Source organism: Carcharhinus amblyrhynchos, chromosome 1 (genome assembly GCF_965287045.1).
Source record: "Carcharhinus amblyrhynchos chromosome 1, sCarAmb.v2.hapA, whole genome shotgun sequence".
Taxonomy (NCBI): Eukaryota; Metazoa; Chordata; class Chondrichthyes; order Carcharhiniformes; family Carcharhinidae; genus Carcharhinus; species Carcharhinus amblyrhynchos.
The window spans coordinates 155,022,786-155,037,479 of NC_137324.1; the positions used below are offsets into that span (position 1 = coordinate 155,022,786).

The window sequence follows — 14,694 nt, forward strand, 5'->3', positions numbered from 1 at the left end:
ATGAAAGGATTTGCATTACAATTGTACTTCGTTGCTGCTGAAGATGAGAAGAGAAATCCATGAAGAATCCTTCATGTACTTGCTCACGGCATTAAACTAAGAAAACCTTGAGGTTTCCACATGAACTAGTCTTTTTTAAACATGGGAGATAGTGACTTGTGTCCAAGTTAGAGGGAAAGCAGGCTATCATAATACATTATTAAACGCACCAGTAAGGTGAGAATGATAACTTACAAGGTACTTTTTTATTACATGAAGTACATAGTTAAATTCATTGCTGACTCAAAGGATAAGTGTGCAATGTGGTATGACATTGAAGTGTTACAAGTTTGATTGTTGGTCTGCCCTGAGCTGGGGTAGTAGCACTGGAGCTCCCTATTTCTTAGCAAGGAAAGGATAAATAAACTAAGATTCCATTAAAATACAATAAACTTGAACACCAAAACAGGTGGCAAGGTGGTTAGCACTGCTGCCTCACAATACTAGGGACCCGGGTACAATTCCTGCCTTGGGACTGTCTGTGTGGAGTTTGCATGTTCTCACTATGTCTGTGCAGGTTTCCTCCGGGTGCTCCGGTTTCATAGAGTCATAAAAGTTTACAGCATGGAAACAGGCCCTTATCCATGCTGCCCTTTTTTTCAAACCCCTAAGCTAGTCTCAATTGCCTGCATTTTGCCCATATCTCTCTATACCCATCTTAGCTTTGTAACTGTCTAAACACTTTTTAAAAGACAAAATTGTACTTGCCTCTACTACTACCTCTAGCAGCTTGTTCCAGACGCTTACCACCCTCTGTGAAGAAATTGCCCCTCTGGATGCTTTTATATCTCTCTCCTCTAGTCTTAAACCTATGTCCTCTAGTATTTGACTCCTCTATCTTTGGGAAAAGATATTGACTATCTAGCTGACCTATGCCTCTCACTATTTTTATAGACCTCTATACGATCACCCCTCAGCCTTCTATGTTCCAGAGAAAAAAATCCCAGTCTATCCAGCCTCTCCTTTATAACTCAAACCATCAAGTCCCAGTTGCATCCTAGTAAATCTTTTCTGCACTCTTTCCAGTTTAATCATATCCTTTCTATAATAGGGTGACCAGAACTATACACAGTATTCCAAGTGTGGCCTTATCAATGTCCTGTACAACTTCAACAAGATGTCCCAACTCCTGTATTCCATGTTCTGGCCAATGAAACCAAGCATGTTGCCTTCACCGCCCTGTCCACCTGTCAAGGGGCTATGAACCTGTACCCTGAGATCTTTGTTCTAGAACACTCCCCAGCACTCTACCATTAACTGAGTAAGTCCTGCCCTGATTCAGCCTACCAAAGTGGATCTCCTTGCATTTATCTAAATTACACTCCATCTACCATTTGTCAGCCCATTGACCCAATTGATCAAGATCCCACTGCAATCCAAGATTCCCTCCTTCACCGTCCACTATGCCACCAATCTTGGTGTTATCTTCAAACTTACTAACTATGCCTCCTATATTCTCATCCAAATCATTAATATAAATGACAAATAACTGTGAATGCAGCACCAATCCCTGAGGCACACTGCTGGTCACAGGTCTCCAGTCTGAACAGCCGCCCTCTGGTTTCTGTCATCAACACCAGGTTTTAGTCCAACCGATTTATTTGATAATAGACTCTCAAGCTTTCGGGTTAGTCCCTTCGTCAGGTGAATCAATGCCGGCATACCCACATTCTGTCATCAAGCCAATTTTGTATCCATTTAGCTACCTCACCCTGGATCCTGTGAGATTTAACCTTATGCAACAAACTACCGTGCAGTACCTTGTTAAAGGCCTTGCTAAAATCCATGTAGACAACATCAACTGCACTGCCATCATCTACCTTCTTGGTAACATCTTCAAAAAACTCAATCAAATTTTGAGACATGATTTTCCACTCTCAAAGTCATGCTGACTGTCCCCTAATCAATCCCTGCGTCTCTAAATGCTTGTAGATTCTGTGTCTCAAAATACCTTCCAATAGCTCACCCGCCACAGATGTGAGACTCACTGGCCTGTAGTTCCCAGGCTTTTCCGTGCAGCCCTTTTCAAACAAAGGCACAACATTTGCCATCCTCCAATCTTCAGGCACCTCCACCTGTGACTATCGATAATTCAAATATCTCTGCTAGGGGACCCACAATTTCCTCCCCAGCCTCCCACAATGACCTGGGATACACTTCATCAGTTCCTGGGGATTTATCTAATTTGATGTGCTTTGACTTCCAGCACCACCACCCCCATAATATGTACATGCCTCGAGACATCACTATTTATTTCTCCAAGTTCCCTAACATCCATGCTTTTGTTAATGTGATGAGAAAGGTGGGATCACGTTCATCTTTTGTGGATCCACACATAGATACCTTGTTGATCCTTAAGAGGCTGTACTCTCTCCCTAGTTACTCTTTTGTCCTTCATGTATTTGTAGAAGCTCTTTCCTCCCACAGTCCAAAGATGTGTGGGTAAGGTTGATTGGCCATGTTAAATTATCCCTTAGTGTCCCAGGATGTAGATTAGAGGAATTAGTGGGATAAATATGTGGGGTTATGGGGACTAGACCTGAATGGGATACACTCTTGGAGTGGGTCTAGACTTGATGGGCTGAATGGCCTCTTTCTGTACTGCAGGGATTCTATGATTCTTAAAAAAAAGCAATGCTGACCTTTATATTCAGAACTTGAATGCAAAGCTGTAGATCTTAAAAGGAAAAAAAGAGGGTAGGGATAAAAACTATTTTCAGTGGTTGGGGAAGCTAGGAGTAAGGGTATAGCCTAAACATCAAAGGCATACTTTCCAGGACTGAAATTTTGAAATATTTCTCAACAGAAAAAGCAGTAAAAGTTAGGAATTCTCCACTGAAATCAGCAAATTTGATGCTCAGTCAGTTGTCAGTTTGAAATCTATGATGGAGTTTTGTTCACCAAAGTTATTAAAAGATACATGGCAAAGGTGAGGCTATGAGTTAGGTCACAGATCAACCATGATATTACTGAATGGTGATACAGGTTTGAGATGCAAAATGGCAAACTCCTGTTCCGACGTTTTCCTATCTGTTTTTAAAACATGTATTATTGGTCAGAATCTTGTAATTGGCAAAAGGTTTGCGGACGTTGCCACTGGCTTCAAAGATTTTCCTGACTTAACTGCACATTTCTGTCGAGATTTCTGACCCTGACGGTCACAGAAATGTGCAGTGTTTGTCAGGGTATCCCATTGGAGCAGAATAGAATGGAGGGGTGTAGGGAGGAGGAGAAGACACTCCCTCTTTTTACCGCAATAGTTGCCATAAGGTCCAATTTTTCAAATGATTTAATGTGGATTAGTGAAATAGAGGAGTGGATGAGTGGGGGACTGGGAAGGTAGGTGTGTGAGGCGAGACGATGAGGTGGCTGGATGGGTGAAGTGGCAAGGTAAGTGGGTGATGCCAGTAATCATTGGGGTAGTCAGGTGGTAAGGAAGTAGTTAAGCCTGATCCGGGGAGAGTTGGTCAGATTACGCAGGGGTAATTAGATCAGGAAAGTAGTTAGTCAGGTCGGAGGGGTTAATATTCAGGGTCTAGTTGGGGAGTGATCGTGTAAAGTCTAGTTAGGGGTAATTGGGCTGTAGTAGGGTGATAGGTGGTTAATAAGTTGGGAGGTAGTCAGATCTGACCTGGTATGGGAATGGGGTAGGGGGAGGTATAGTCTGATCTGGTTGAGGGGGTAGTTTGGTGGTTGGGTGTTCAGCTGGTAGTTAGGTCGGTAGTCTGAGGGTAGTTGGGTCATTTCAGGGTGTGGTGGGGGCGAGTAGTTGGGGTTAGTCAGGTGGTCTGGAGATGGTTGGGGGGAATGCAATTTGATCTGAGGGATGACATGTGGATTTACTCAGGTATTAGATCAGTTCTAAACTGTCTAACATTTCCTTTAATGGGACTGAACATTGGGACCATCATTTCCATATATTTACATCTAATTATCAGTGTATTACACACACACACACACACACACACACACACACACACACACACACACACACACACGTAAGCATGTACATTCACATTGACATAAGGGATTGACTGCTGTGAATTATGAGTCTCCCAAGGCGTGCACCTGATGGGCAGGCCTCTCATAGAAGCATGGACAATAGAAGCAGGAGTAGGCCATTCAGCCCTTCAAGCCTGCTGTATCATTCGTTTTGATCGTGGCAGACCATCAAATTTCAATATCCTGACACCCCTTCTCCCCCCTCTCCTCTTCTTTCCCACCCCCTGCCCCCAATTGCCCTTGATCCCTTTAGCCCCAAGAGCTATAAGTAGACCTATAATCCTCAAAGAAGCTCAAATAATTGCATTGCTCAGGGCAGAGAGGGTCATGCCCAAACACTGCCCCAGGAGACAGTGCCTGGGATGTGCCTAATTTGCTGGTTAAATGGGGTTGCATGGGAGGGAAGATGTTCCTGGTACACCACTTTACGCATTGGTGACCTTTTAGTTGTGTCCCGATTTTCAAAAAACAAAAGTTGCTGACTGAACAGGCTCTGCTGGCATGATATTGCGGGGCCTGCCCTTTAAGTGTTTTTACTCTGTGTCCTGAATGACACTGCGGAGAAAACTGCCATTGGTGCCGACGGCTTCAATGCTGCTTTTCCCATCCGTTATCGGCCTTTGGCGATTATTCGGAAGCAATCAACCCCACGTTGCACAGGTCCACATAATAAAGACAGGACAGGTCAAATCTTACAGCCCTGTCCCACCCCATGACAGGGCTGTAAGATGCGGTGAGCCATTCAAAGGCCCATTGATTTTGGCAGGATGGGATAATCCTGCTGGTGGGAGGGATTGTAAAATTTGCATTTTTTTTTGTTTCAAAGATTAAAATAATCTTTATTTACCAGACTGCTTCATCTCAGTTTTCCTTTGAAACCCTGCATGTGGTTAATAATTTAAAATATTTTCACTTTTATTGGCGATCTGAACTTTGGATGCCAAACTGAAACGGGAGAATCCATCAAAGAAAGTCATGCAATGTTGGTCTGAGGAATCGGATGATCTCTACAGGACTGCTTAAAGTTATTTGACTGGTCAGTATTTAAAAACTCTGCAACCAGCCTGAATAAGTATGCCACTACGGTGTGTGGAAGACTGTGTGCCAAAGAAGCAAATCCATGTGTTTCCCAACCAGAAACCATAGATGAACAGGGATATCCACTGCTTGCTCAAGTCCGAGTCTGAGACACTCAAGTCAGGCGACCCTACCCTATACAAAAAAGCCAGGTATGATCTACAGAGATCCACCAAAGATGCTAAAAAAAAGTACTGGACCAGGCTAGAGTCCTAGGCTAGCCACACAGACTTCTGTCGATTATGGCAAGGTCTGCAAGACATAACAGACTACTAGATGAAGGCATGTAAAATTGCCATCACGGATGCACCCATCTCCAATGAGCTCAATGCATTCTATGCCCAGTTTGAGCAAGAGGTCAGTGAGAGCACGCCCTTCACCCCAGAAACCTTGGATGAACCTGTATCCAAGGTCATCATTGGAAAGCAACTGACCCAAATGGGGTACCCGGATGAGCACTCAGATCCAGCTGTTGGGCGTATTCACACCAATCTGAGGTCCCTATCTACTTCGATAGCATCATCCCAATACCAAAGAAAAGCCATGCAGCGTGCCTTAATGACTATCGTCCGGTTGCTCTAACATCATCATTTATGAAGTGCTTTGAAAGGTTAGTCATGGCACAAATCAATTCTGGCCTCCCAGATTGCCTGGATCCACCACCGCAACAGGTCCACAGCCATCTCCCTGGCCCTACACTAAACCCTGGGACACCTAGATAACAAAGACACCTATGTCAGACTCCTATTTATCGACTACAGCTCATGTCTTCAACACCATTATTCCTAAGAAATTCATCTCAACTCCATGGCCTGTGGCTCGGCTCCTCCCTCTGCGACTAGATCCTAGATTTCCTAACCCACAGACTGCAATCAGTAAGGATAAGCAACAACACGTCCATGATCATCGTCAACACTGGTGCACCACAACGTTATGTCCTCAGCCTCTTACTGTAGTCCTATTCATATACACTACTGACTGGCCAAATTCCCCTCCAACTCTATTTTCAAGTTAGTTGATAACACCACCATAGTGGATCAGATCTCAAACAATGACGAGACGGAGTACAGGAAAGGGATAATCTGATGAACTGGTATGATGGCAATCTCTCCTTCGATGTCAACAAAAAGGAGATAGTCATTGACTTCAGGAAGTGTAATGGAGGACATGCCCTGTCTACATCAATGGGGGCAAAGTAGAAATGATTGAGAATTTCAGATTTTTGTGTCCAAATCACTGACAACCTGCCCTGGTCCCTCCACACCGACACTATAGTTAAGAAAGCCTATCAATACCTCTACTTTCCCAGGAGGCCAAGGAAGTTTAGCATGTCTGCTATGACTCTCTCCAACTTTACGAATGCACCATAAAAAGCATTCTTTCTGGTTGTATCACAGCTTGGTATGGCTCCTGCTCTGTCTAAGACAGCAATAAACTACAAAGGTCATGAACGAAGCCAAGGCCATCACTCAAACCAGCCTCCCACCCTGTCTAACTTTCTACTGCCTCAGAAAAGCAGCCAGCTCAAGGACCTCGTGCACCTGGGATGTTGTTTCTTCCACCTTCATCAAGGGGGAAAAAAGATACAAAAATCTGAGGACACATACCAACCGACTCAAGAACAGCTTCTTCCCTGCTGCCATTACACTTTTTGAATGGACCTACCTTGCACTAAGTTGATCTTTTTCTATACACTAGCTATGACTGTAACACTACATTCTGTGCTCTTACTTTTCTTCTCTATGTACAGTATGCTTTGCCTGTATAGCGTGCAAGAAACAGTACTTTTCACTGTATGCTAATACGTGACAAATCAAAGAACAATGGGAAAAAAGATAAACACACTCATGATTTCAATACCTGCAGGATCTTTGAATGCTGAGCAGATGTTTGAGCTGCCACACATGGTGGATTGAAGACTCCTCCCTCTCCTCTTGCACTGTAATTCTACTTGGAGATTTTAGCGTTTAACGAAATTACATTTAATCTTTTCTTTCAGAAACACAACTTTTTTGCATGCGATGACAATTGATGGAAGTCTATTTTAGAGAAATATGTGACAAATACAAATGGTTCACAGTGGTGATAAATTAATTTAATCACCATTCCTAGATATTTGACACCATCCATTTTGAGAGTTACTGCTATTTCCTTAACTCAAAGGGGCATCATCACCTCTTGAGGGCAATTAGGGCAGGGCAATAAGTGCTGCCTAGTCAGCATTGGCCACATCTCATTGAACCATAAAATCTCTGTGGTGCAGTGGGAAGCTAATTCAACCCATCGGGTCTGCACTAACTCTCTGAAAGAGCATCTCATCTTGGCCCACCCAATCCCTGTAACCCTATGCATTTACTCCATCTAATCCACCCAACACAAAAATCTTTGGACATTAAGGGGCAACGTAGCATGGCCATTCCATCTAACCTACACATCTTTGGACTGTGGGAGGCAACCGGATCACCCGAAGGAAACCCACGCAGACATAGAGAACTTGCAAACTCCACACAGACAGTGACCCGAAACCAGAATTGAACCCAGGTACCGGTGCTCTGAGGCAGCAATGCTAACATCTGTGCTGCTCATTCATGAATTTTTTTAAAAAGGCTCAGTTACTCAGAAGGTCAGAATGGCCCACTCCCAATTGTTCATTCCAAAAGATATGGTTAGGTGGATTGGCCATGCTAAATTGCCCCTTACTGTCCAAAAAGTGTAGGTTAGGTGGATTAGCCATGGTAAAAATGTGAGGTTTGGGGATAGGGCAGAATGGAGGGCCAGAGTGGGATGCTCTATTGAAGAGTTGGCGCAGACTTGATGGGCTGAGTGGCCTCTTTGCTGCATGATCGAATAGAACCATGGAATCCTATTGTTAGAGATTTCATATAGTTGTTTGGTGTACAGGGCTTGAGTATTGTTGACATGCATGTTAGCAGTGTAAAACAGATAGCTTCACCTGTTGCCCTCTGCAGTACAATGTGTACTGTCTTCCCACGCAGTATAAATTGCTGTTCTGTTTGCGATTAGTATTCTTGTAAATCTGCCCAGATGAGTGCAAGCCAAAAATTTTTGACAGGATGTCTGTTTTTTTCTTCAGCAATACCTTAGAGATTTCCTTTATCTCTTACGATGTTTCAAGGCAGAAAGGTCAATCCCTAACTCTTATCTTTTGTCAAGTGTACTTTATTCCAAAAGGAATGAACATCTACCTAACATGCAAAGAGTATGCTATCATCCTTGTAACCAGTAAAATTTGTTCCAATTCTTCATTATCTTCTTCCTTTTGTTTTCAGTCATTTTGAGGATCCTCCTCTTTGCTTTGGGCAGTTTTGTGGCCTTGTTAAAGACAAATATCAATACTTTTAGTTTAATTTAACTTAAAAAGTATAGTGATGAATAAAACTAGAAACTAGGGGAAAGAACTGCAGCACAAATGATTTTTGCTATTAACCAGAAATGTGAACTGGAACAAAAAGATTTTCCAGAAAGGTCCCCTGAAGTTTTTGTGATGACATATTGTATGCCAGGAGCATTTCTCAACAAAAGCTGACAGAATGCCTTCCATCTGATGTGTCTGTATTCAAACCTCCCACTGGGAACATTATTTTGCCACTGTGATGACTTTAGTCTCTGTCCCAATTTGAACCATTCCTGTAGTGTGGGTGATCATTTAATGTGGAACAATTGATGAATGAGAAGTTTAAGTTGGGAAATGAAACTTTGGTCGTTATAGAAAACTGAAGTATTTATATAGTGTTTTGGAAGTGCACCTCCTACCTTCTGAACATGCACAACATGTGCTGGAAATCTCACAATAACATACCGGATGAAGTGAAGTATAATACTTAATCATAATGCTTAGTCTTTGTTTCTTCTTCATTATGCTTCTCTAATTAGTATTCATATATTGAAGAGTTTCTGCACGTGTCTTCAATTATCTAACGCATTTGTTTTCCTTTATTCCACGTCCTGCTGTCAATGTATTGTCCGTTCGTATGCAGATGTCTGACCTAGGTTGACAGCTGCCAGTTTTGTCTGGTTTCTAAGGTGGCTGACCAGTCCTTTTGAGCAACAAATCCCAGAAGTCTGATTTTCCACTATTGCTTTGTGCATGAGTTGAAAGTTTGGTGAAGGCATGAATGGGCGTGTTTTGCACGCGTGCCCAGAGCACATTTTCTGAATGCTGTGCTGTTTTCTAAATTTCAACTTTGAAAAAGCATGCTTCTCTGTCTTTGTTTCCATTACTGGTTAACTCGGCTGCCTCACAGCTCCAGGAACCTGGGTTCAATTCCAGCCTTGGGTCACTGTCTATGTGGAGTTTGCACATTCTCTCCGTATCTGTGTGGGTTTCCTCCAGGTGCTCTGGTTTCCTCCCACACTTCCTTGAATTGATATAGTGAAACGGCTGAAAGTGAAATTGAAAAAGTTTAGTGGCTTTGGTAGATCCTTTTAACCTGACCAATCAATGCAGAACAGAATTCAATAAAGCTAATGGACATTGTCAAAACAGCAGGTTAGGTTGATTGACTATGCTAAATTGCCCCTTAGCGTCAGGTGGTTAGCAGGGTTTATGTATGGGGTTACGGGGATAGAGCCTGGGTGGGATTGTCAGTGCAGGCTCAATGAACCAAAAAGCCAAATGGCCTCCTTCTGCATTATAAGGATTCCACGATAAAGCCTGCTTAAAAAGATTTCCATGCTTTTGTTTTAAATCTGATCTTAGGAAAAGGATAGTTACTGTGTTCTCAATTAATCTGTGATTTCACCTTCTCCCCAAACCCTACTGGTGGTAGTTCTCTTTATTTCTGCTCATAACATTTTTTCATCAATGTTACCATTTTACCCTCATTTGTCAAAGTTTAACATTCCCCTCTCTTGTGACTACTCTGGCCTGCTTATCATTCAACATTCACTGCACTTTCTGATAGTATTTTGTGTACTTTGCAAATTGAAGTTATGCTTTTGTTACTGATTGCTCACTGGTAGAAACAGAGGGGAGAAATGAGGAAAAATATCTCATCAGATAAAAATGTTGAAGTGATGCTGGGACAGAGAAGGAAATTGGGGAAATAGAAATAAAAGCAACATTTTTGCTGGGATGTTGTCAAAAATTTTATTTAAGGTTATAGATTTAGAGTTTGCCAAAAGAACTTTGTACAGGCCTTAAATGCCAGGAAATCTCAGCAGATCTGACAGATCTCACAGACGGTGAGAAGGATCATCCTGACTCAACGTTGGCTCTTTTCTCTCTCTACAGATTTTGTCAGATCTGCTGAGATTTTCCAGCATTTTCTGTTTTTGTTTCAGATACCAGCATCTGCAGTATTTTGCCATTACACAGGCCTTCCTTGAATTGATATAGTGAAACGGCTGAAAGTGAAATTGAAAAAGTTTAGTGGCTTTGGTAGATCTTTTTAACCTGACCAATCAATGCAGAACAGCATTCAATAAAGCTAATGGACATTGTCAAAACAGCAGAGTACAATCACAGTTAAGTTCCACAGTACTTTCATTAGATTGTATGTTGAGTAATGTGTCCAGTTCTGGTTGTTGAAACAGAAGCGAGACACTCAAAGTATTGAAGGCAGTGCAGCAAGGAGATAAAAGATTGACCTTTAATGTCAAAAATCTGAGTTTTGAGCAAAGGCTGGAGGGAACTTTGACTTTTTAATCTGGAAAGGAAGCATATGAGAAATGTTAGAGGGTGGGCAAGATAAACCTTACGGAAATTGTGGAAGTAAGAATAAGGACTAACAGTTGAAGTCATTTGTAGATTTAGAATACATTTGGTAAATTTTACTTCACACTGATCAATTTATGCAATCAACTCCTAGATCAGAAGAATTTGGATGCTGCAATGGAGGGTGGTATTTTTCTGGGTGAGAGATAAAGATGAACTGAATGGCCTCTATCAATATTAACTTTGTGGATTGTTTTGTTTTAATCACCTGAAGCCTCAGATACTCAACCTAAGCCATAAGCCCCAAGCCCCAACCTATTAAGTTAGCTGACCATTTTTCTATCCTAAGTATTTGACCAATTGGAAAACATTGCAGTTTTACTTCTGGTATGGTAAAACCAGAACTTTATTTAAAAAGGAATAGTAATATTTGAAGTTTATCATGGTACTTGCAGCTTAAAATGTTAACCAAACACCCAATGCAATGAGATAAATCAAAGCTAAATGCAATAATAATAAAATAAGTCTCTTCTGTCTGCCTAAATTCATTAAAAAAAAACTCTTAGGTTTGCCAAACACCACTTTGTAGTACAAAGGCAAAACACTGCAGATGTTGGAAATTGAATTGAAAGCAGAAAATGCTCAGCAGACCTGACAGCTGAGATGGAGAGCTTTAAGAAGAATTGTTGTTGATCTGAAACTTTAACTTTTCTCTCCATAGATGCTGCCTGACCTGCTGACTATTTCCAATGTTTTCTGCTTTTCTATCTTGGAGAAACTACTTAATCGAAAAGAATTAACTTGAGAAATTGGAAATAAAATCGGATAATTCCAGTTGTTGTAACTCACAACCCAGAAGTAGAACGCAAAAATGTCCTGTTCTGAGTCGGTTACAAAGAATTACCTGCAAACTGAGAGGAATTGCAGACAGGAAACCTACTGAAAATAATGAAGATATTAGATATGTAAAGACAGAGCACAGCTGCATAATTGAATATTCTCTTTAGGCTCAAGAATTTACAAACTGAGAGCTTTTCATTCTGAATATCCTGGAAGTACTACTTAGCCTATTTATGAAGATGGGTGACGTTGTTGAGGCAGGAACATTGACACCATTTGAAAGACTTCTGGACAGATGTATAGATGGGAAAGGTTTAGAGGGATATGGGCCAAATGCAGGCAAATTGGGTTAGCTTAGATGGGTATTTTGGTCAGCATGGACCAGTTTGGACCACACAGCTGGTCTCCGTGCCCTTGATTCTATGATCTATGTGTATATTGCTTGGTGTGTATCTCTGATATCATTTCATAAACATGTAAATTCTATAACTTAGATGAACTATTGTGTTCCACAGAGGCAAATGGTTAGCACTGTCTGTGTGGAGTTTGCACGTTTTCCACGTGAGTGCGTGGGTTTTGTTCGGGTGCTCTGGTTTCTTCCCACAATGCAAAGATGTGCGGGTTAGTTGGATTAGCCATCCTGAATTGCTTATGTCCAAAGATGTGTAGATTAAGTGGATTAGCCGCAGTAAATATGTGGGGTTACAGGGATAGGGCAGGACGTTGGGGCTTGGATAAAGATGCTGTTTCGGGGAGTTGGTGCAGACTCGATGGGCCAAATGGCACTATAGAGATTCCATGAAACAACAAATCATTTGTACCAGGTACTGACAAATCACACGTTATTTTACATCTAGCGACAGCAGCCAAATAGCCTGCCCAGTATTATTACTTTATTGTTAATATTTACTGACCTCTGTTTTCTTTCTTGCAGTGTTTAAAAATATCATATGGAAAGTCTACAGATTGCCCACAACTAATGGAAGGTGGCTGTGTGTACGGGAACAGATGGCTGAAAGTACATTGTCGTTCCTCATCCCCAAGCAAATGATTGCACTGTTCATCGAGGAAGATATGAGAAGGTACAATCTAGCGATGATTTTACTTGATTTGCACTGGAATAAAAATGCACCTGCATCACAATTTGCTAAGTTTGTTATTGTTTGAAAATCCCACCTCCTTCCAACAGCCACACCCCAGCCTCAATATTTTCTGTAATTAGAGCCAAATTGCCTCAGCTTCATGATACTGATGGGTTACTTCTATATCATTGCACAATATTTTTTTCCAGAAATATGGAATCCCTACAGTGTAGAAGGAGGCCATTTAGCCTATCGAGTCTGCACTGAAAACAATACCACCCTTTCCCCATTTTTTTTTGCCCTGCTAATCCCGCTGGTACTAAGGGACAATTGAGCATGGCCAATCCACCTAACATGCACATCTGGGGAGTGTGGGAGGAATCCGGAGCACCCAGAGGAAACCCACGCGGACATGGGGAAAACGTGCAAACTCCTCACAAGTGACCCCAAGGCCAGAATCGAACCCGGTTATCTGGCGTTCTGAGGCAGCAGTGCTTTATAGTTTATTCATAAATCTGAGAGAACATTACAAACATCCCAAAATGACCATCTCACAATAAGCAATAATATTTCCATATATCAAATAACATTCTGAGATGCTTCAATACAATAAAGGAAACATTTCAGACATTTTACAATGGTCTTACAAATGTTGCAAAGTTATTTTAAAGATGGTCTTCATAGAAAAAGTTGCACTCCAAGGTGTCACTGCACAATCATTTGTAAACATCACAATTTGTGCTCCACCCCAAAGTTTTTTGCCTTGGTTTTCCTTGTGCCTTTAGTAGTAACCTGGTTACTCTTTTTGTTTCTCACCTGTGAATAATTCCAGTGAATAGTTAAAAGTAGCAGTTTTATTTAATCAACACAATTTGACTTTTGAAAAAGAAGGCAGATCTGTCTATCAAGCATATCACTGTAGCTTCCCAGGCATTTTCAATACAGGTAATAATCGTAAAGTATTCAAAATACTGCTCAGGTGGCACATTGGACATTGGTGAGATGATGAGTAGTGCCCACTCTAATTAATGATGAGAACATTTGCCTATTTGAACAATTTGAATACCTGCCAACTCTAGATGATGTAATTATTTTTGATCCGCAGGCAGAATGGTAAGCAGTATTCAAAATTTTAGCCTTTTGTAAATGCATTCACATTGTGCAGGACCTTTGGGAATGCGGGATTATAAGGCAAAGAAAAGATTATGAAAAAAGAATTACATGAGTATTAGTTGTTTAAAATTCACATGGAATACCAAGGCTTGTTCTTCATTTGATGTCATTATAAGATAATTTGTACTGATTGAATGAAATGAATTCAATCACAATTGTTGATCTGTTAGTTAGTTAATTTTGTGAAATTAAGCAGCTAATGATTTTTTTCAGGCTTCTCCACACAAATACTTGATGAGTTATTAAAAGAAATTGAAGAACAACACATGCAAAAGGCACAATATCTATTTTAGATGATGAGCTAAAATTCATTGACAGTATTTGCGGATCATTTGGATGTTTATGGTGGTGTCCTATCTGGTAGAGGCCAAAAGGTCACAGAGATGTTGAGGAAGCATGTGGGAGAACACAACTACTTTATTTCTGAGGAACCTTGAGTACAATTGTTTCTTTTATTGTTACTGCCAGTGGAGGTTTGGTAGAGATAAGGAATTGGCAAAATTCATGTATGGTTACTTTCGTGAGATTTCCCCCCCCTCATATGGGTGGAATTCTACCAAAATTTACCAGTGTGTCAGGTTCAGATGGAAAAGCAGCTTGCATATCTTCAGATGCACACCGAAATTTCAGACCAGATTTTCTGGCACTCAGCGTGCAGAGAATGGTGTGGTTTGCGGCATCATCCGGAGCCTGATAGGGCTGGCTCCACAGCGATTGGCGCCCCAATCTGCCATTAAAAATAAACTCAGCCAGGCCCCCACTGACATGGGGGACCCATCCCCCACTAGCATTGCATGCAAGTAT

The 14,694-nt window shown here is 41.4% G+C and overlaps 1 protein-coding gene across 3 annotated transcripts in view; it reads left to right on the plus strand.

Annotated features, from left to right (window-relative positions):
* inpp4b (inositol polyphosphate-4-phosphatase type II B) overlaps positions 1–14,694 on the plus strand; it is a 708,475-nt gene that overhangs the window by 514,998 nt on the left and 178,783 nt on the right. For all 3 annotated transcript variants that reach the window (XM_080194015.1, XM_080194035.1, XM_080194025.1), the window contains one exon: positions 12,570–12,717. In XM_080194015.1, coding sequence (XP_080050141.1) covers positions 12,570–12,717 — 148 coding nt within the window. The remainder of the gene's footprint in view (positions 1–12,569; positions 12,718–14,694) is intronic.